Source organism: Ciona intestinalis, unplaced genomic scaffold (assembly GCF_000224145.3).
Source record: "Ciona intestinalis unplaced genomic scaffold, KH HT000076.2, whole genome shotgun sequence".
NCBI classification, from domain to species: Eukaryota; Metazoa; Chordata; class Ascidiacea; order Phlebobranchia; family Cionidae; genus Ciona; species Ciona intestinalis.
In genome coordinates this window covers 434,180-453,107 of record NW_004190398.2, presented here as the reverse complement: position 1 = coordinate 453,107, position 18,928 = coordinate 434,180, and the positions used below count along the sequence as shown (strand labels likewise).

Genomic DNA, 18,928 nt, shown 5'->3' with positions numbered 1-18,928 from the left:
TTTGCCCACNNTGGTGACAGAAATAAGCTNTGAAACCAGTACCGTCTGGTTAAAAAGAAAAAAGGGCGCTTTTACTTGAGAGCCACAGCGTAGGCCTTTGGATACCACAAACCAAGAGAACACAGAAAACCCTACTAACGAAAAAACACGAGGTTTCCTATCATTTTTTGACATGAAATATTGTTTTTAGGATTTAATTCGCGTGACGGGCAACGACATCAGAGTCGTTTTAGCATGGGTACTTGCTTACCACGTATGTAACTTTCCGGGTAACTTATTTTTGGATGGTTTAGTTTTGGTTGACAATTTAGAAAACTCCTTAAGGGGGCCGGAACAATACTAGCATATAAATAAAAAGTCGACATCTCATAAAAATTTATTTTTAACAGTTACACAAAAGACAACATTTATTGTGGACTAGACTAGAGGTACAAAGTCTGTTAAAAAATTATCTAAAATCGGGCTATTATTGTCAGAAAGACGCACTTTCGGTGTTAATAAATGAAAGCAGAAACGTTAAATAATCTTACACTTTGAAAGTATTCAAGAAAATAGGTGTAAAAAGCAAAAAATGAAGTTTAGTATGTGTATAGACTACACGGTACTGGTATGAATGAAAATGCATGAAAATCGGTTTGAAAAGTGTGTGTGAATTAAAACTTATTATTTATTAAGGGTTGTTTTTAGCAAAAACTGACAAAAATGTTGGAGGTTTTTAATATTGGGCACAGTGAAAGAAGTGGCCATTTCAAAACTTGATGGTAAATTTTAACTACTATTTTTTATGGAATGATATTTCTTACAGTGTTGCCGGAAATAGGTATTATTTCTGAGTGGCAGCACTAAGATTTAAACAGGAAAAAATTTAACGAAAGTTTATATAATCTGGTAAACAATTAATACTAGCTGCGTTTGACGTTAGAAAATTGAAAAAAGTGTTGCAAAAGATTTGACATCAATGGACATCGGCCATAGTAAAATCCTTGTGAATATTTAATCTCGCAACACTGCTTAACTGCTGGTGTAGGAATAGTATTAACCTACGTTTGCAGTGTTGCGCAGTTTTAATAGTTTTTTCAGTAATGAAGTTTCTAATGCTACAAAAAGTAATCTGGCAATGGTTTTTTGACAGGCAAGCCTCTGGTCTCTTGTGGTGCTGCCTCAAAAATAATGAATTCCCGTTTTAAATGTTCGTCTAGGGCGAAAATTGCTGCCACATTTCCACACCTATTGCACAAGTAATTTGTCATTTAAAAAAAATGTAAATGTTGTATAAAAAGTTCTAAATAATTATAACTCCTTTAGCACATGATATCCAAAATCCAAATATTCTAATCGTGTTTTAAAAAAAATTCTTTGAATTTACTTTGTTTACTACCAAATGGGACGAGAAAACAGAATGAAAGGTGTTCCATTTTCCCCCACTCTACTAATATTAATAAATACTAACATTCTGCACCGACCTGTAGCAGTAGTTAGGTGCTGACCACACTGTGAGAACTGTTTCATTGAAATGCCATTTAAATCCCTCCATTACCAGTTGGTGGGCACGACATATCATGTCAATGTCATTAGAATGGTTGAAATTTGAAACGACGTCAGATCCGAATAAATAACCCGCGCCACGGGGACTCACACCCCACCCGTTCGTGTCTGGTGAAAATTACGAATAGCAAAATACAAAAAATAATAAAAATGGACAGGTTTTGTACAAAAATTAACTTGATATACAAAACAAATTAGAGTGGTGTCTGGTGTGGCTTTAAGGCTAATAATTCGAAAAACTCATTGGTGGCCTGGGTTTCGGAGACTCAATTAGTAATTATGTTAGGTAAAGTGTCTTTTGCCAGGCTCATGATAATGAATGCATTGAGCCTTATTAATAGGAGTATAATGCTCTTTAAGTCAGCATTAAATTACACTCAACAATCAATTGGCCAAAGTCTATTGGTACCTTTAGTATTTATAAACAAAAAGTTAAAAACGACAACAATTTTCATAGAAAAAAGGTCCTATGGTGTCACAAAATATTTGAAGCAACCGATATAATGCATATCAAACAATGACTCCCTTATTGGAGAAAACGCTGAGCAAGTTTTATGAGTATATGAGTGAAAACCAACATAAAAGGTTATCAAAACAAAAGTGTGTTTTTACCTTCAGGATCTGACCACAGCAGATCGCACATTGGCCCGTCATGGGGAACCTCTTGTTTACGATCTATGGTTCGGATCTGGGTTGAAACACCATTTCAAATTTAAGATAATAGAAATAGTGTAATGTGATTGAATGTAACTTGCTTTATCCTCTGAAAAAAGACAGCCGTTAAACACGGGTGTTCTGTTTCATACACCTCGTGCCAGCTTATGAGATACCATGTATGTTACTTTGTGGGTAATAACTTTTTGGGGATTTTTTCCTTTTTTATGTGTGCCTTATAATTTGGACAACCCATTAGTGACTGTTGGGTTGGAGCAATTGCCGATAAGTGTCTTGCCCAAGGACACGTACGCCCACAATGGTAGCAGCGACGAGCCTTGAATCCATAACCTCTAAAATAGAGGGCTACTTAATTACTTATACACTGAACACCCATTATAGGCAAATGTCCTGCCATGTTGATGTTAGGTTTAATACCTGGTCTAGGGTTTGAATTGATGGGGATAGACCACCATGAACACAGAAAATTTTTCCATCAATGATTGCCGAGAGACTCAAGTAATCAAAGATCTCAGTGCAATAGCGCCACACAGTGATCGAGCCATATTTACGAAGGCACTCATCATAGAAACCATACACCTGGCAAAAAATCGGAAAAAATTATAACATTGAATTTTTTGTGTATTTTCAATGTTAATAGCAGCTGTTGTTGTAAACACTTTTTTAGAAATATTTTTTGAATAAAACGTAATATTAACCTGAGTAATTTGTCGACTTTCATGATTTCCACGAATTAGAACAATCCGATCAGGATATCGCACCTATGGGCAGTAATATCATTAATGTTTGTTTTTTTTTGTAAATATAAATATAGTGAAATTTAACTATTGATAATAACCCCATAACTTACTGGTGCAAAACTTAATTTTAAAGCTATTTCCCAATTCTTTCAGATTTTTAACAAAACACAGTAAAAGGGTAGTGGTTTTAAATCTTATATGTACTGCAAAAATCTTTTGTTTATTTTACAAGTCAGACACCTAATTCCCATCTCTATGCTGTTTTAATTAATTTGATCTTCGCTATTGTTTTTGAAGAGATAAATATATTTTATGTTATAGTAGGGTGGGAGAGGATAGAACTCCTTTGAAAAATAATATCCAAATATCCTGATCAAGGATACGGTTTTATGATCTTTGAATGTTTTTCGTTTACTGCCGAATGGGACGGGAAAATAAAATAAAAAGTTGTCCCATATTCCCCACACCACTATATGTACTATACTGCTCTATAAACCCAGCTTAAAAAATATTGCAACAGAGCTTTATAATTTACCTTGAGTGCTAGGAGTAATAGGAAAGTTTCCACACTGTAGAACCCCCTGTCCACAAAGTCACCAAGGAAAAGGTAGTTAGTATCTGGCATGTCACCTCCAACTTTAAATAATTCCGTCAGGTCGTAAAACTGACCATGGATGTCACCACAAACCTGTAGAAAAAGGTTATATACAGTGTTTAAGGCCACCCCAATAATTTGGTGTTTGAGAATTGTCTAAAATCTTAACTCTGAAGACGGTAATTGGTGTTTAAGGTGAAGAGTTTTAAAACTTAAAAAAATGAGCAACTTTGTGGTAGAGGAGGCCTTTATTAAAAGTAAAAAGTGTGTCATAGGCAGTAGTAAAGCAAGGAAAAATTAGGGGGATTTTCAAAAAAAAACAGCCCTAATTAAAAAAAAGTAGTTTAAGTAATTTTTTTATAAATTTATTTTATTTAAAAAAAAGAGGGGTCGCGATTCATGACCTACGACAGCCTTAGTTTACTAGTTTTGCTTTTGAGTCACTTTTGTTACGTCACGCAACTCACAATGACAGGAGAATCCACCCTTTGAACATTACTTTCCTCCACCAGGATTTCTCTCGCTTTCGCACACAGTGCTTTCACCTCACTTTCTTTTATAATTTCACATCTTTTAAGCTGCTCAATCTGCCGGTCAAGGTCACCAGTTTCAGCCATTTTTTTAGCAATAATTTGTGCCTACAACAAAGGGGATACAAATAGTTTCAGTTTTTCACGAATTTCAAAAAAGATATAAACGGTTTAGGTTTTTACGACTTTTAAATGGTTTAGGAAATTTCTAGCAGCTTACATAGAGGGAAAAACGTACGGCAAACAATTTGAACTACAAGTTTATGAATTTTAAGCGAACAACAGCAAAATGAGCGTAGTAGAATCCCACTATGCCACACAACACTGCATTACAGCATGCACGAATTTCATGCAAAATGGAATTTTTTTTATGGAATTTCAAAATTGAATATTACTGTCCAGTTGGTGCAGCACTGCCAGTCCCTTCTCCACCTTCAGCTTTCTTAGTTCCAGACACGATATCATCGATACGCAGCAGCAGCATAGCTGTCTCCATGGCTGTTTTATAAGTTTGAAGTTTCACTGCGACAGGCTCCCAAACATCTAAATCCTTCATATCAGCAATTTGCCCGGTTTCTCCGTTAACACCCCAGGTTTGGTTCCCATCAGCTGCATGCTTTGCTCTTAACGCAGTAATGGTTCTGATAGTGCTCGCCCCACAGTTCTGTATCAACGTACGTGGAATGATCTCCAACGCATCAGCAACAGCTCGATACGGCCACTGCTCCACCCCCGTCATGGATTTCGACTTCTCCTTCATTATTTGAGCAACAGCCATCTCCACAGCGCCACCACCTGGAAGAAGTTGCGGGTTGATCATCACGTTCCTCGTCACCTGCATAGCATCCTGAAGATTCCTCTCCACCTCCATCAAGATGTCCTTACTTGCTCCACGGAGTAAAATAGTGCACGCCTTCGGATCTTTACACTTCGTGATGAAGGTAAAATACTCTTCTCCAAACTTCCGGACTTCGAAGAGCCCAGCTCCGGTTCCAATATCCTCCTCTCTGATCTCCTCAGGCCTGGAGCACACCGTGCCTCCGCAAGCCCGAGCAATTCTATTATTATCCGACTTCCTCAATCTCCGAATAGCAGTGATATTCGCTTTTGACAAGAAATATTGCGCCAGATCCGAAATCCCTTTTTCAGTGAACACCAAATCTGGTTTATGAGAAATAATCTCACTTGTGACCCGCTTAATGTACTCCTCTTCCATTTGAAGAATTTTCTCGAAATCGGTTTCATTACTTAGCTCCATATCTGTCTGGCTCTCACCCTTTTGGTACTCCAAAGAGCAATCTAGGAGCAAAATCCTTGGATTTTCAATTTTCCTCCTCATGGCTGGATGTGTCACATCTTTATTGACCATCACACCATCCAAAACCTCAGAATCCTCCAAAATCCCCCCTGGCACTTTCTCCACCTTTGCGTACCTTTTTATATCAATTTCCCTCCGGCCAGTGCTTTGATTATCGAGCACAACAGTCGAAACAGACTTGATCGCCATATCGCATGCCAGGTCCGCCCATTTGTTGATAAACTTTGTACCAATCGCACTTTTTACGATCTTCCTCATTTCTGACTTCTCAGTGGGGTCAATACTCACGCTAAGCTCTGCCAAAATCTCCTGCATGTCGTCTAAAGCTTTCCGATAAGCAGCAATGATCACCGTCGGATGCATCTTCTGCTCCAAGAACTGCTCTGCTGCCGTCATCATCTCTCCTGCCAGGATGATCACTGAAGTCGTCCCGTCTCCCACTTCTTCATCTTGTGTCCTGCTAATCTCGATCATCGATTTTGCTGCTGGATGTTGGACTGTGATCTCCCGGAGGATAGCGTTCCCGTCATTTGTCATCACAATGCCTCCCATAGGGTCCATGAGCATCTTAAGCATAGATCTTGGGCCCAAACATGTCCGAATCACATCCGCAATAGTTTTAGCGGCCGCAACATTACCAAGCTGAACTTTGCGCCCAGACTCTCTCTTGGAGTTTTGGTTGAGTACTAACACTGGTGCCGACATTTTTTCCAACTAGTTTTTAACAAAAATACTAAAGAAGGATTAAATGCTTAAGCTGGAATACGTAGTTTGTTTTAAATGTAAGTGATTCTTATTTTATATTCTTGTGTTGAAACAAATTGATATGTTAATTATACGTTACTTAAGCAATTATGGGTGCTAGTGAAGAATCCCCCCCCACCTTATTTGCTAACCACTAACCCCTAGGTTAGGGGGTTAGGTGTTGATGGTTAAGGGGTTAGTGGTTAGCAAATAAGGTGGGGGGGGGGAAGACTCTTCACTAGCACCTAATTATGTGCTATTCATTGAGCATCTATTAAGTAACCAACACAATAGTGACTATTTTGTAAAAATAGTACCTATACTTCTTATTTTCGAAAACAACGCGGAACTACACGGTGTCGGTGTGCAACAGCGTACGCACCAGCGCACGGTATAGCCAAATTATTATTACACCGAATAAACGCTGTAGTTGTTAAACATATAAAGTAAAATTCTAAGAATCGTGCCTTCTGTTTACCCGTAAACTGAAAAGGGACAAAACCACCATTTTTTTAATACGAACAATACTAAAAGTTAATTTATGTCTATGACAACTGAGTCTCAAACCACCTGAATAACATATTTCATGAGAATGACAGTTGCCACGACCTATCTCCAGGTCTATGACAATACACGTTTGGTAATACACAACCGTTTAAATAAGACACATGGTAATACACGTTTACAGATGTGCTGCAAATTCCAATCAAAAACCAAAATCGCATTCAGTTCCCAACGTTGTCCAGCGACAAAGAGCAAGTGTTGCCGATAAGTAATGTTACCAACAAGGGTTAAATTTACGTTCGAAGGGGGTTAAAAATAGAAACAATCGTACTTTATAATCTTAATTTATGTGCGAGATAAGACGACAAAATTTAGTAATTTTTTCTTTAAGAAGCATTTAAAAATTGACCGCGTAAAATAGTGTCGTTTAGCACCTATAGTATTGTGGGGTAAGATGGGATACCGTTCACACCTAAATCCTGTATTTCCTGATAGTGTTTCAAACAAGTACTAGCGTTTTTTTAGAGTAGCGGAAGTTATTTATTTCTGTACTATTGAGTGTTCTAAGTCCGAATATATAAATGTTTACCCTATGCTGTTTGCAAGAGGTTCAGGAGTTCAATAAGGAATTATTTGTTTGCTTATGTTTATTGAACATTTCTTCATGCTACAAACATAAAGGAACTATACCAACCAAATGTGCAAGTTTTACAAATATGAATGTAAAGCAACAAAGCGAAAAATGTACCTTTCAAAAAGGCAGTCATGAATATTAACAACAAACATAAATATTTCCTAAGGTTTACAATTTTTAATACCTGAAACGTAAAAAGTGCAATGAAAAAGCATAGGTATGATTTCATAAAGGAATAGATTTTATAAGCAGGTAATGGAACAGTTTTTTGCAATCCTACAGCCTAATCACTATTTACTCTGCAAGTTCTCACCAGCAAAAAAATATTCTACAGAATTATGCAACATCTAATTCTAAAGCACGCCTGCTTTCAAATCGACGAACGGCTGGAATGAAAAAGCTAAGAATTCCTGTCAGAATTTGACAAAGGCCAGAGAAACAAAAGCTCCAATCATATGAGTTTGTTTGGTCATATATAATACCTGTAAATAAAGTCAAATGGTTCAACATATATGTTGCGGAAGATGGGACACCTTTTCATTCTAATTTTTCTTCTATTTGGTGGTAAACAAAGGGCATTCAAAGAATTTTAAAACTGTGTCGACAAAACAACAGTTGTTAAAACAGTTAAAAACATATTTACATTTAATTGAATAAAAAATTATTTTGTGTACAATCTATGACTTACCACTCACAGTGGGTCCTAGAACCACACCTATAGCTTCCAGTACAAGCATTAGGCTCAGAGCATCCACATAATAGGCTGAACCCAGCATTCTAGGCACACCAGACTTAAACAGACCATACCCACTTGAAAAAAATCCATAGAAACTTGCGTACACAAAGAGACCACACGTAGATGGCCAGAACGGACTGATTAGACTTGAGATACCACTGACAAACTGTAAAATATATGTTAATATGTTTGTATGTTATTACAAACTTATAAATAAGGTGACATCTGGGCTACTTGAGACAGGTGAAGCACATTAAATTAGTAGTTTAACTTAAAAATATTTAAACATAAATGGCTTGTTTAGGTGAAGCGACCACTTTTTTTTTTGGTTTGCCAAGCGAAAAAATAAGTTACATTCACTTATTAAAATTACAGTAGGAACTTATAGTATAGGGTAGAGGAAAGATAGGACAATTTTAGACATAATATCCAATTATCCTGATCGTGTTTTAAACAATTAACAACGGTCTATGGAAGTGGTAAGGATACGTTTTTATAATGTTCTTTTCTTACTACCAAATGGGATGAGAAAATAGAATGAAAAGGAGTCCCATCTTCCCCACCCTACTGTATCTGTATATAACATGGATAGTAACTTCAGCATACCAAGTAATCTCACCTGTACAAAACAGAATGCCTTGAACGGGTGAATTTTAAAATAATCGCACACAAACCCTGTGAGGGGACGACCGATAAAACCACCTGCGCCAAATGCTGAAGCCAGCCACGCTGATGATTCAAAGCCAATACCTTGTATCCTTCAAAGTTAAAATAAAATGTATTGATTATACAGCATAAAAGAAATACCAGACTATAGATCTATCTTACTCTGTTGATTGTTTTACTTATTATATTGTGTGGGATAAAAGAGTTCAGTTATGAGGCCACTGTCTGTTTACATATTAATATGTCAATAAATAACAATGTACTTTTTGTAATGTTCTTATGAAACAGTATTTAACTCTACAGTAATAAACAAATGGTGATAATATGGGTTATTATGGATATATAGACTTTTTAACATGGAGAAATATTGTGAAATGTATGAATAAGGTCACTGGTTAAATAATGAACTTTAGGTGGTGTTAAATCTAAGCAACCACAAGCTTTTCTACATGGGTCCCAAATGGAAGTGGATATAAAAATACCACTCTATTCTATATCCTCAATAATGCTGGTTAAACAATGAATTTCAGGTGTTAAGTATATATGTCCACAAGCTTTTTAAAATGGTTCCCAAATAAAGATGGGTATAACTCTATTGTTCTATTCTACATTTGTGAGGTATATGGCAAAAAGAAATGGAGACATATGCTAGAGCTGACCGATTACTCTTTTTTTTTACCTGCCACGTTCTACAAGGTGAACATAAGGTATAAAATGTCCGAACCAATTTAGAAAGTCAATTGTGGCCAAAAGTAGAAAAGTTGGACTGCTTATAATTTTGAGGTAACTTCTTTGCTGCTGAAGATCTAAAGAAAAAGTAAATGTCTTGTAGTTTTTAAATACCTTTTAATATAGTTTAAAATTAACAGTTCTTGGTATTTTAACACTTGTAATCTACTTGAGGGCATTTTGAAAACTCAGTAATAGAAAAAAAATCAGACAATAGTTGACTTTTTTAAAATATTAATTTTGTTTTTTTAGGGAATACCTAACTAATATCAAAATAGAAGTAAAGGTCCAGTTTGTCCTACATTCTAAGACCATTAGTATGCCGTACCCATTGGTACCTTACAGTTATGTCTGCTTATGAGTATATACGTAGCTTAGTGGACCCCAAGCCATATATTCCTAAATTGCAAACTATACATTAAAAATCTCTTCATCCACACACCTACTTATAGCATGCATGAGATGTATGAAACAGAACACCTGTGTTATAATGAGTGTCCTACCCTGCCACTCACAAACAAAACAAATTAGCAAGCATCATTCATTTAGTAACATTTCATAAAAAGGCATTTTTCTAACCTGATTTGACTTGATCTTGTTCAGCAGCTTTACTGGACATTTCCAATGGTTCATCTGAACATTTATCGTTTTCACTTTTGCTCACAATGTGTTGGGCATCTGTTTCCCTCCAGAAATTAAGTGGGTGTTGAGCCACCACGTTTGGTGATATAAAAAATAAGCTGACAATGCATTGTTGGAGGGAAAGTGCACTGGTTAGCAGAATCGCCCCCTGTAAAAAGAAACTTTACAAGTTATAACATGTCTATAAAACTTGACGTTATTTGCTTCTGCAGTTATTATTAAAAAGTGTTATTTTATGCTGTGTCATTTAAAAGGGCAATTTTCTGACATTGGGCAAGAAACTTCAGCATTTCCTTTAATCCAGTGGTCCCTTATTGGTTGTCTAAACAGTCAGCAATACATTAAAAAATACCCCAAAAAGTAATCACGCACAAAGTTACATATGTTGTAACTCATCAGTGGGCACGGGGTGAATGAAACAAACGTTATAACTACTGTCGTTGCCTACCAGGCGATAATAAAACAAGTCACTTGTATGTATACTACATAAGATCAGTTTACACACCATGCCACTTAGTGCACTGGTCCTATAGTTTGAAAATATACTTTAGCTATCATACCCTCCAAGTATATGAAGTTATCCAGTACTGCTGTGCCACTGAAATACAAAAAGAAAACAAACAGAACACACCACCAGCAACACCTTCTGCAAATGCTCTTTCCTTGTAGAAATATTCATTCAGAGCACCACAGCCACAGAAATTTGAAAGACCACTACCCAGCCCTGCGTTTGAATTGAAACAAATCCTTAAATTTTGTTGGTTAAAATTATAAAAAAAAACTGTAAGGGCATATTTTCAACTTAGCTTACAAGCAAGTGAAACATTTATTAAATATCCTAGTGGCTGCACTACGGGTCAGTGGTTTAGGCATCTGCATGACAACCAAAGTGTCACTGGTTGGATGCTTAACTGCGATACTAATACTGATCAGTTTATGTGTCCATGGGCAAGACACTTAACGAACATTGTCGCAACCCAGTTCTTGACAAGGACCTTATTCACAAAGAACAAAAAACTATCCCAGCGTACCATTCGACCTTTAAGAACCGAACTATTCTAATTATCAAACATAAATTATAGATGTCTTTATAAATCTTATCAAACAATTTATAAACATGTCTCTATTAACCTGTTACCACTCCAAATGTAAAGCAAATGGCAAGCACTGACTGTGCAAAATACCCTGCAGCAAGTCCCACTGCCATGATCAACCCTCCACAAAAGGAACTCCATCTCAGTCCTAGTTTCTTTACCACATTACGGAAGATGGGGCCTTAATATAGTATGTATATGTGAGAGCCAATTTACTGTTTGCAGTCATATGTTTTATCAAACAGATATGTTAGGATTTTAAAATGTAAAAAAGCTAGATGATTGTGTATAAAAATTGGACACAATGCTTGTGTGGCAATGTCATTGTTATATTATGGGAAAGGAAACTATTAAGTCTTGTCCGAGTTGCATTAGCTGGCAACTTTACACAACATGCAATCTTTATGCATTAAGTGAAATTTAGAAAAATGTATATTTATTAAATATAGGTGCTCCAAGTGTACTCAACTGCAACAGAACATTTTAGGGGTAACACTTTTCACTGGCACCAAACATTACTAAGTGGTAATCGTGATTTTTAAACAGTCAGACGGAATGTCTGCTAGTAGCTGCGGAGCGTCAATGCAACGGCGCTTTGGAAAAATGTGTTTGTGACTTATGGTTAGCGAATATATGTTGGGCCCAATACCTGCACCACACCCCACTGTAAGTGTAAGGCTTCCAGCCATGGAAACGTAGCTAGCTGGGGCATCAAAATACGACATCCAACTGGAGTAAAAGTGACCCACAGTCATCGCAATCCCCCACGTTAATCCACTCGTAACTGACGCCATCACTAGCACCACCCAGCGGTACCTGTATCTTTCCCCGATCAGCATGCTGTCGGTGGACTAAGACAAGTCACTAAAAGCTTAAGAAGACAATTTACTTATCCCTGCAGTAGTGTCAACACAACAAATTAAGTTAAAGAGTAAAGAAAGATATTTTATTCGCACCTATCCAACTCTTTATCGACCAAATCATTGCAAGCTTTGTATTAAACTACCGCGAATAGTCAACTGTGCATTTTACTGACTTTAACTCTCTTGCTAAACTTGAATATCTATATTGTGAATTTAGCTAATGTCATTCTTTGACCACATTATTGTGCAATACGCGTAGTAGTAGTAGCGGGTCGCCGTAGTTAAATTTCTCCAAAAAGATTTAACCTCGTTACCTGATACAGCAATAATAAAAACAAAGCACACTACACATAGGAATGTGGGCGCAACACCATACAAAAAATAAAGTAACAACCTATTTCTTATAAGACATGCCGTGTAAGACAAAGCAGTAGCTGTATTTGTGCATTGATGATATTAACGGCGATACATAAACAAAAGATCGGCACTGACGTCATTGCCAATCTCTTGCCTATGTATCTCTGGTATCAACAAACGAAAAGTCGTTTAAAAGACCCGTGATGATACACTGCACCAAGATAAACCGGTATACCGGAAGCAGATCTTTCTCTCTTTTTTATCTCTATTACAACTGCTAATTGCAATCGTCCGACTATCCTTCGTAGGTTACTCTTGTGCATGTCACTGCAACACTGACTCTCATTTAATAAGCACAAATGTCCCTATTTTCTACCTGATAAAAGGTTTTGAGAGCGGTGTTTAAAAAGTGTGGTGGTTATCTAGAGCCACTCGTAAACTACGATTACGAGTGGCTCTCTTATCTGTGATTCTGTGGCATATTGGCATAATACCCTACCTAATCTAAAAGTATAACATACATATTAGCTTCAAAAGACAATAGGTTTTGTAATGTGGCTTGTTATCATATTTTTTGTAGTGGTTAATAAACTATCGTTTAATAAATTCTCTTTGGGTAATATACTTTTAAATTTAGCGGTAAACATTTAATAACAACGATTGTTTGCAAGTGCAACTATAACGTTTGGAGCAAACGTGGCATTTCCATTCTATTGCTGTTTCACTTCTAACTAGCAAGTAGCAACTATACAGTTTACACACCATCAAAATCAACTGTGGTCAAGAATCCGTGGCCGTAGGCGCAAAGCGTACCCATTCGCAAAGTGGAAATTACTTCTCCCGCTTTTGGCGCTTTGTCTGTTGATAGTTAGACAAGGCACAATACTTCATTACTGTACACAGCAGTGCGCAGTGTAGTCTTGTTGTAATGCTCTGTAGCCTTATGCAGTATTGGAATGATACTTATACATTTGAGTAAATTAAATCACACCAACAAGTCAAACCAATAAGCTTGTTTAACATTATAAAACGAAACTAGATTTACCTGTAGAGCAGCTCTATAGGTTAAAAATATATAAAACTACACAAAAAAATAGCCTACTGATTTAGTGCAGTATAAGCAAGCCTTAAATTTCTTGGCTGTTTTTTAAAATAATGGGCGATTTGGATGAATCGGGCATTTTTGATGCCAGTTTGTCTATGTGGAAAGGACTAAAGCAAAATAAAGGTAGGTGCAAAATATATCATTATGCAACAACAATGTAAAGTTACAACAAATTTAAAAACCTACAATATATCGCTAAATTGTTAATAGTTTTATGCCGAACTGTAAAAAGTCGTATTTTACCTTTGTTAAAAAAAGTTTTATTTAAATTCACATTTTTATAAATTCAAAAAAATGCAGACTGAACTATTACCAGATTTTGATTAAATTGCATCCATTCTTGCATTTACAGATGGCACCTTCAGCTACGAAGACGAAGAATTTGATCCGATACCTCTCGATATATTTACTGCAGCTTCACTTGGAGAGAGTGAGATTGTACAAGAAATATTGGACAGGTAGAAAAACTGCTATATTTTAATATCTGCCCTCTTGGTCAGTCTGCAGAGTATGGCAGTTCCTGACGAGATCTCGCGCCTGTAAGATGTTTTTTTTCGTGTGGGCGTGTGCTATCTTTAAAAATCGACGTGCAAAGCATGTACATTTCCAAGCCACATTAGGAAATCCTACTTAGTTTAATGTGTATTTTTTTCATGGTTTAACTATACAGCGTGCATAACCAAAAGTTTGTAAACAAAATGCTTAGGCACCTGCAATACTGTGCAGACTGCCCCTTGGAAAATGGTTTGTGTACTCATAGAATACACTGTGACTGTTTAAAGGCTTGATGCTACAAATACTGTGGCCATGTTGTCCTTCCATGAGACACTGAACAATAATTGCCTCAAACCAGTAGTCACTATGGGTTTTCGCCCACAAAGTTACATAACTTATTAAATAGTAAACAGGTGTAAGAAACAGGACACTTGTTGTATCACTTGAAATTGCTCTGCTGTGTAAGAACATAGCAGAACATACGTCTATGCAATTCATAGTACAAACAATTTTTCCATGCATTAAAGGGGCATACGAAGAAAAATCGAAATTTGTATATAGATAGAGATTCTTAAATGTGATATAAAGTTACCATAAAATTAAAAAAATATAACAGATTTTAAATAGTATTAAACCCTTATATTATGAAATATTTTACAAAAACCTTTTCTTTCAGAAAAGCCGCACGTCTCAATTCTGTGAATAGGCTTGGTTGGTCTGCGTTGATGTATGCGTCATATATGGGACATGAAAACACAGTGCACTGCTTACTTGATAACTCTGCTGATCCAAACCAACGTACACCGCAAGGGTATTCTTCCATTATCCTGGCATCTATGTGCGGAAATGAACATTGTATTCATGTTTTAATACAGGTTAGCATATTATAGCATATATATATTTTTTTTTCCATAAAGTTTCTGGGTTTTTTTCCCTCTAAAATTTTTTTCATTTATGTTAATGGTTATTTGTCTGATTATAGGACGATTTTCTTGATGTGGACATAAAATTATTGTGTCCTTAAATAAAGGAACCAATTAATAAATAAAATGAGTCAATTAACATATTTTTAAATGCTTAATATAAAGAAAATACATCATATGAAAATATCTATTTTATCCAAATTTGTGAACAGGCAAAGAAAATGACATAAATTAGATTTTTAAAACTTTTAATGTAAAATAAACCTCCGGAAATATCTATTTTATCTGTTGTTAGTTGATTACAGTAATAATTACAATTAATTAATGTTTTTTTTCTATTTTTTTCTATATTATTGACATTACAGCAAGGTGGAGATATAAATGCAGTCGACAAACGTGGTTGGTCTGCTTTGTTACATTCAGCAAGTGCGGGCCATCAACAAACCACTGAATTTCTCATTAAATGTGGCGCCAACTGTGAGATTATGTAAGTTTGCTTTTTTACTTTTTTATGTAAGTTTGCTTTTTTCCTTTTTTTATATATGTTTTTATATTTTCTTGAGTTGAAAAAAAAATGTATATATTGTGTTTGTCACACTGATACTGTTTTTTACTTTTAAAACTCTTTTGATAAATATATATATATAACTTAGTATAAATATTATATATATTTATAATTAAGATGTTTTTTTATCTAACATTTTGTCTGCCATAATAAACAAAATTTTCAAATTGTTAGACAAAACACTTAATTCAAAAAAATTGCCATTTATTTTTTACATCCAGTTTTGAAATTATATTATACAGGTAGCAACAACAGTGGGGGTCAAATTTTTGTCACTGGTATTTTAGTAGTGTTAAATATGCTGTACATAACTTGTCCACAAGAGCAAGTTACACATGTTGTGTGTACATAAACTCAAACCTAGGTTAAGTAAAGGATACATCCATACGCATGTGGGTAATAGGAAAGTGTTTAAGGTTACAAATAGACAATTTTGCGACAAAAAAACTTTTAAAAAATAAGGTTTTACCCTTTACCTTTTTTTCGTTATTTTTAGGGAGCCAAAACATAGCAACTCTGTGACAGAAAAATTTTAAAAACTTGTTTTTTTGTAATTTTTTTAGGGAGCCAAAACATGGCTTGACGCCATTAATGGAAGCCGCGGCATCAGGTCACGAAATTATTGTACAGCAATTATTACAAAAAGTAAGTACCTGTCAATATCAATAATGTTTACCTATCACTATGACTAAGATTTTGCAACGTGTTATAAACCATTGCTTTACAAAAAAAGCTATTTTATTTGGTTTCCTGCTAAACAAATAGTGAAAGTGTGTGTCAATAAAGCGCCATTGTCCATTTAAAACCCCCTCCTGGCAAAGCGTAACTCACAGGGTTGCTTAGATGTTGTTACGCTGTGTTTGCCTTTACTTTAGGGGGTAGATGTGTCCCGTGTAAATCACCAAGGAGAAAATGCCTGGACGCTCGCGCTTGCCTACGACCACCGAAAAATCGCCAGCATGATTGAACAACATAAGATACATAGGAGACCAAAGAATAACAATTTACCAGGTATTTAAATTGTGTCCTTTACCAGCTACAAGCGATGTGGTGTTGAATGTTTTGGTTGATATGTGTTTTATAACATCTCCTGGTCCTTTTTTGGTGGGGAGGGGTTAGAATTCAGCGAAACAACTCTTTACACCACACATTTTTTATATGGGCTAAAATGAAAACGGTTTTAATTCTTTGTGGTTACAGCCTACAGGGCACTTACTAGAAATGTTTGCACAAAATAAGTTAAAAGATTTTTAACTGATTTTTGTAATGTATTGGGCCTTGCTAGCGAAAAAAATGCCTTTTTTATTAATGATTTTTAAAAGCTTAATCCAAAATATAATTTCAGGTATTTGAGAAAATTACGTAATGTTTAAAAAATTGATTTAGTGGTCATTTTGTTTTCTGTTTTTTAAAAGTTTATATTACAATTTTTGTTTTTTGAGTAAATGACGAAATGTTTTTAAAAATTGATTTAGTGGTCATTATATTTTCTGTTCAAACATGAGTAATACATTGGAATATTTTTCAAGGTCACATTATATTAGGTTCAAGGGTGTGGTTTTCTGTTATATGTTTAAGCTACCATGGGTCCTAAGGTTACTAACATCTGGTTTTAATGGTTGAATACTTACGTAATAAAACTAAAAAGGTCAAATACCCAGAATTGTAGTCAGACCTGAAATAATTACATTTGTACTTTGAACATTAGCTTTCTGTAAACGAAAGAATCTTTTCTTTTTATGTTATTAGTATAGAATTGTTTTTAACAAAAGTATAAATTTAAAAAATGTAATATATATATATATATATAATGTATATATAAAGATACATTTATATATAAAAAATAAAATAATTGGTCTAATGGATACTCAGTAGTAGCTGGAGAAAAAAATGTAAATATATATATATATTAAAAAATATGTGAAAAGAAATTAAAACCTAAAACAAAATTTGACTACCCAGTAGTACATAAAAAAATGTAAATATATACATTAAAAAAATATGTGAAAAAAAAAAAAATAAAATAATAATAATTCGACTATTGGGTACAGTGATACACCTATGGTCATTCATAGGTCCTTTATTTAGTAAGCCACACGGGGGTTTCCAAACCAACCTTATTATTAACGCCTCAACGAAATCAATTGATTCGATTACTCGGTTAGTAACTTGAAAAGAAATTGTTACCGGTTACTGAGCGTCAAGTTACATGTTTGATTGTGCTAAAAGTAAAATCTTTTGCCTAATTTAAATTTTTGATGTGTTAGTTTGTGTATCATTTCAAATCTGCAATTTTTGCTGATTTGAAATGATAAATTTTATCAAAAAATTGTGTAAACTTACATCCATTTAAATTTTTGACCGTTTTTATATGGGTAAGGTCCATGTGAATGTTATAATTTTAAGTTTTTTAATGATTTAAAATGATAAATTTATCAAGACATTGTGTAAACTTACGTACTTTTAAACATATAACTGTTTTTATATGGGTGAGGTCCTGGAGAATGTTATAATTTTGAATTTTTGCTAATTTTAAATGATAAATTTATTGAAAAATTGTGTAAACTTACGTACTTTTAAACATATAACTGTTTTTATATGGGTGAGGTTCTTGTAAATGTTATAATTTTGAATTTTTGCTAATTTTAAATGATATATTTTATTGAAAAATTGTGTAAACTTACGTACTTTTAAACATATAACTGTTTTTATATGGGTGAGGTCCTTGGAAATGTTATAATTTTGAAGTTTTGCTAATTTTAAATGATAAATTTATTGAAAAATTGTGTAAACTTACGTACTTTTAAACATATAACTGTTTTTATATGGGTGAGGTCCTTGGAAATGTTATAATTTTGAATTTTTGCTAATTTTAAATGATAAATTTATTGAAAAATTGTGTAAACTTACGTACTTTTAAACATATAACTGTTTTTATATGGGTGAGGTCCTTGGAAATGTTATAATTTTGAAGTTTTGCTAATTTAAATTGATAAATTTTATTAAAAAATTGTATAAACTATCATACATTTAAATATTTGACCATTTTTTCATGGGTGAGGTTCTTGTGAATGTTATAATTTTAAATTTTTTAATGATATGAAATGATAAATTTTATCAAAACATTGTGTAAACTTACATCCATTTAAATATTTGACTGTTTTTTATATGGGTGAGGTCCCAATACAAGGCAAGCTAGGGGACCTCGGATAGAGCTTGCCCGTTTACCCAAAAGATTGACTATACACAGTTTATAAAACATTAAGATCCACTATTTGTTACACTACATATGTAACCAATAGGTTACACAACAGTGCCCCAACCCCCAAATTTATTTATTTCTCCAACTGACCCGACAAAAATCTGTTTATTTGACCTGTGTAAATCATGAAGACACTGCTGTATTGATTTTTTGAATCACTGTCAATTAGTCACTAAGCAACAGTAAACGGTGTTCACTCAAGGTCT

At 34.6% G+C, this 18,928-nt stretch overlaps 4 protein-coding genes across 4 annotated transcripts in view; 1 reads left to right on the top strand and 3 right to left on the bottom strand.

Annotated features, from left to right (window-relative positions):
• Positions 1-358: 358 nt before the first annotated feature.
• On the bottom strand, positions 359-4,191 carry LOC100178929 (serine/threonine-protein phosphatase 4 catalytic subunit). Its single transcript, XM_002129217.4, has 7 exons — positions 4,023-4,191; positions 3,496-3,648; positions 2,919-2,981; positions 2,638-2,799; positions 2,158-2,233; positions 1,464-1,653; positions 359-1,227 (listed from the first exon to the last, which is right to left on the bottom strand). The coding sequence occupies exons 1-7, from the start codon at positions 4,170-4,172 to the stop codon at positions 1,098-1,100; spliced, it is 924 nt and encodes a 307-aa protein (XP_002129253.1). The 5' UTR covers positions 4,173-4,191; the 3' UTR covers positions 359-1,097.
• Positions 4,192-4,193: 2 nt separating this feature from the next.
• LOC100181285 (T-complex protein 1 subunit gamma-like) lies at positions 4,194-6,186 on the bottom strand. Its single transcript, XM_002129200.5, has one exon. The coding sequence runs from the start codon at positions 6,106-6,108 to the stop codon at positions 4,477-4,479; it is 1,632 nt and encodes a 543-aa protein (XP_002129236.1). The 5' UTR covers positions 6,109-6,186; the 3' UTR covers positions 4,194-4,476.
• Positions 6,187-7,283: 1,097 nt separating this feature from the next.
• On the bottom strand, positions 7,284-12,716 carry LOC100183634 (monocarboxylate transporter 2-like). The gene is made up of 8 exons (XM_002129114.4): positions 11,802-12,716; positions 11,190-11,333; positions 10,619-10,782; positions 9,996-10,206; positions 9,367-9,493; positions 8,641-8,779; positions 7,974-8,187; positions 7,284-7,767 (listed from the first exon to the last, which is right to left on the bottom strand). The coding sequence occupies exons 1-8, from the start codon at positions 11,989-11,991 to the stop codon at positions 7,622-7,624; spliced, it is 1,335 nt and encodes a 444-aa protein (XP_002129150.1). The 5' UTR covers positions 11,992-12,716; the 3' UTR covers positions 7,284-7,621.
• Positions 12,717-13,295: 579 nt separating this feature from the next.
• LOC100185996 (ankyrin repeat and SAM domain-containing protein 3) overlaps positions 13,296-18,928 on the top strand; it is an 11,198-nt gene continuing 5,565 nt past the window's right edge. The window contains exons 1-6 of the mRNA XM_002129070.5: positions 13,296-13,600; positions 13,830-13,935; positions 14,649-14,847; positions 15,261-15,382; positions 16,024-16,105; positions 16,336-16,471. Of these exons, the coding sequence (XP_002129106.1) occupies positions 13,528-13,600; positions 13,830-13,935; positions 14,649-14,847; positions 15,261-15,382; positions 16,024-16,105; positions 16,336-16,471 (718 nt within the window). The 5' untranslated portion in view covers positions 13,296-13,527. The remainder of the gene's footprint in view (positions 13,601-13,829; positions 13,936-14,648; positions 14,848-15,260; positions 15,383-16,023; positions 16,106-16,335; positions 16,472-18,928) is intronic.

Coding starts and splice junctions, on each gene's coding strand:
- LOC100181285 (XM_002129200.5), bottom strand. CDS start 6,108: ATGTCGGCACCAGTGTTAGTACTCAACCAAAACTCCAAGAGAGAGTCT.
- LOC100178929 (XM_002129217.4), bottom strand. CDS start 4,172: ATGGCTGAAACTGGTGACCTTGACCGGCAGATTGAGCAGCTTAAAAGA. Junction 2,982..3,495: donor TATTACTCCTAGCACTCAAG/GTAAATTATAAA, acceptor TACTGCCCATAG/GTGCGATATCCTGATCGGAT. Junction 2,800..2,918: donor AAAGTCGACAAATTACTCAG/GTTAATATTACG, acceptor ATTTTTTGCCAG/GTGTATGGTTTCTATGATGA.
- LOC100183634 (XM_002129114.4), bottom strand. CDS start 11,991: ATGCTGATCGGGGAAAGATACAGGTACCGCTGGGTGGTGCTAGTGATG. Junction 11,334..11,801: donor TACAGTGGGGTGTGGTGCAG/GTATTGGGCCCA, acceptor TACTATATTAAG/GCCCCATCTTCCGTAATGTG. Junction 9,494..9,995: donor ACAAGATCAAGTCAAATCAG/GTTAGAAAAATG, acceptor CTTTTTCTTTAG/ATCTTCAGCAGCAAAGAAGT.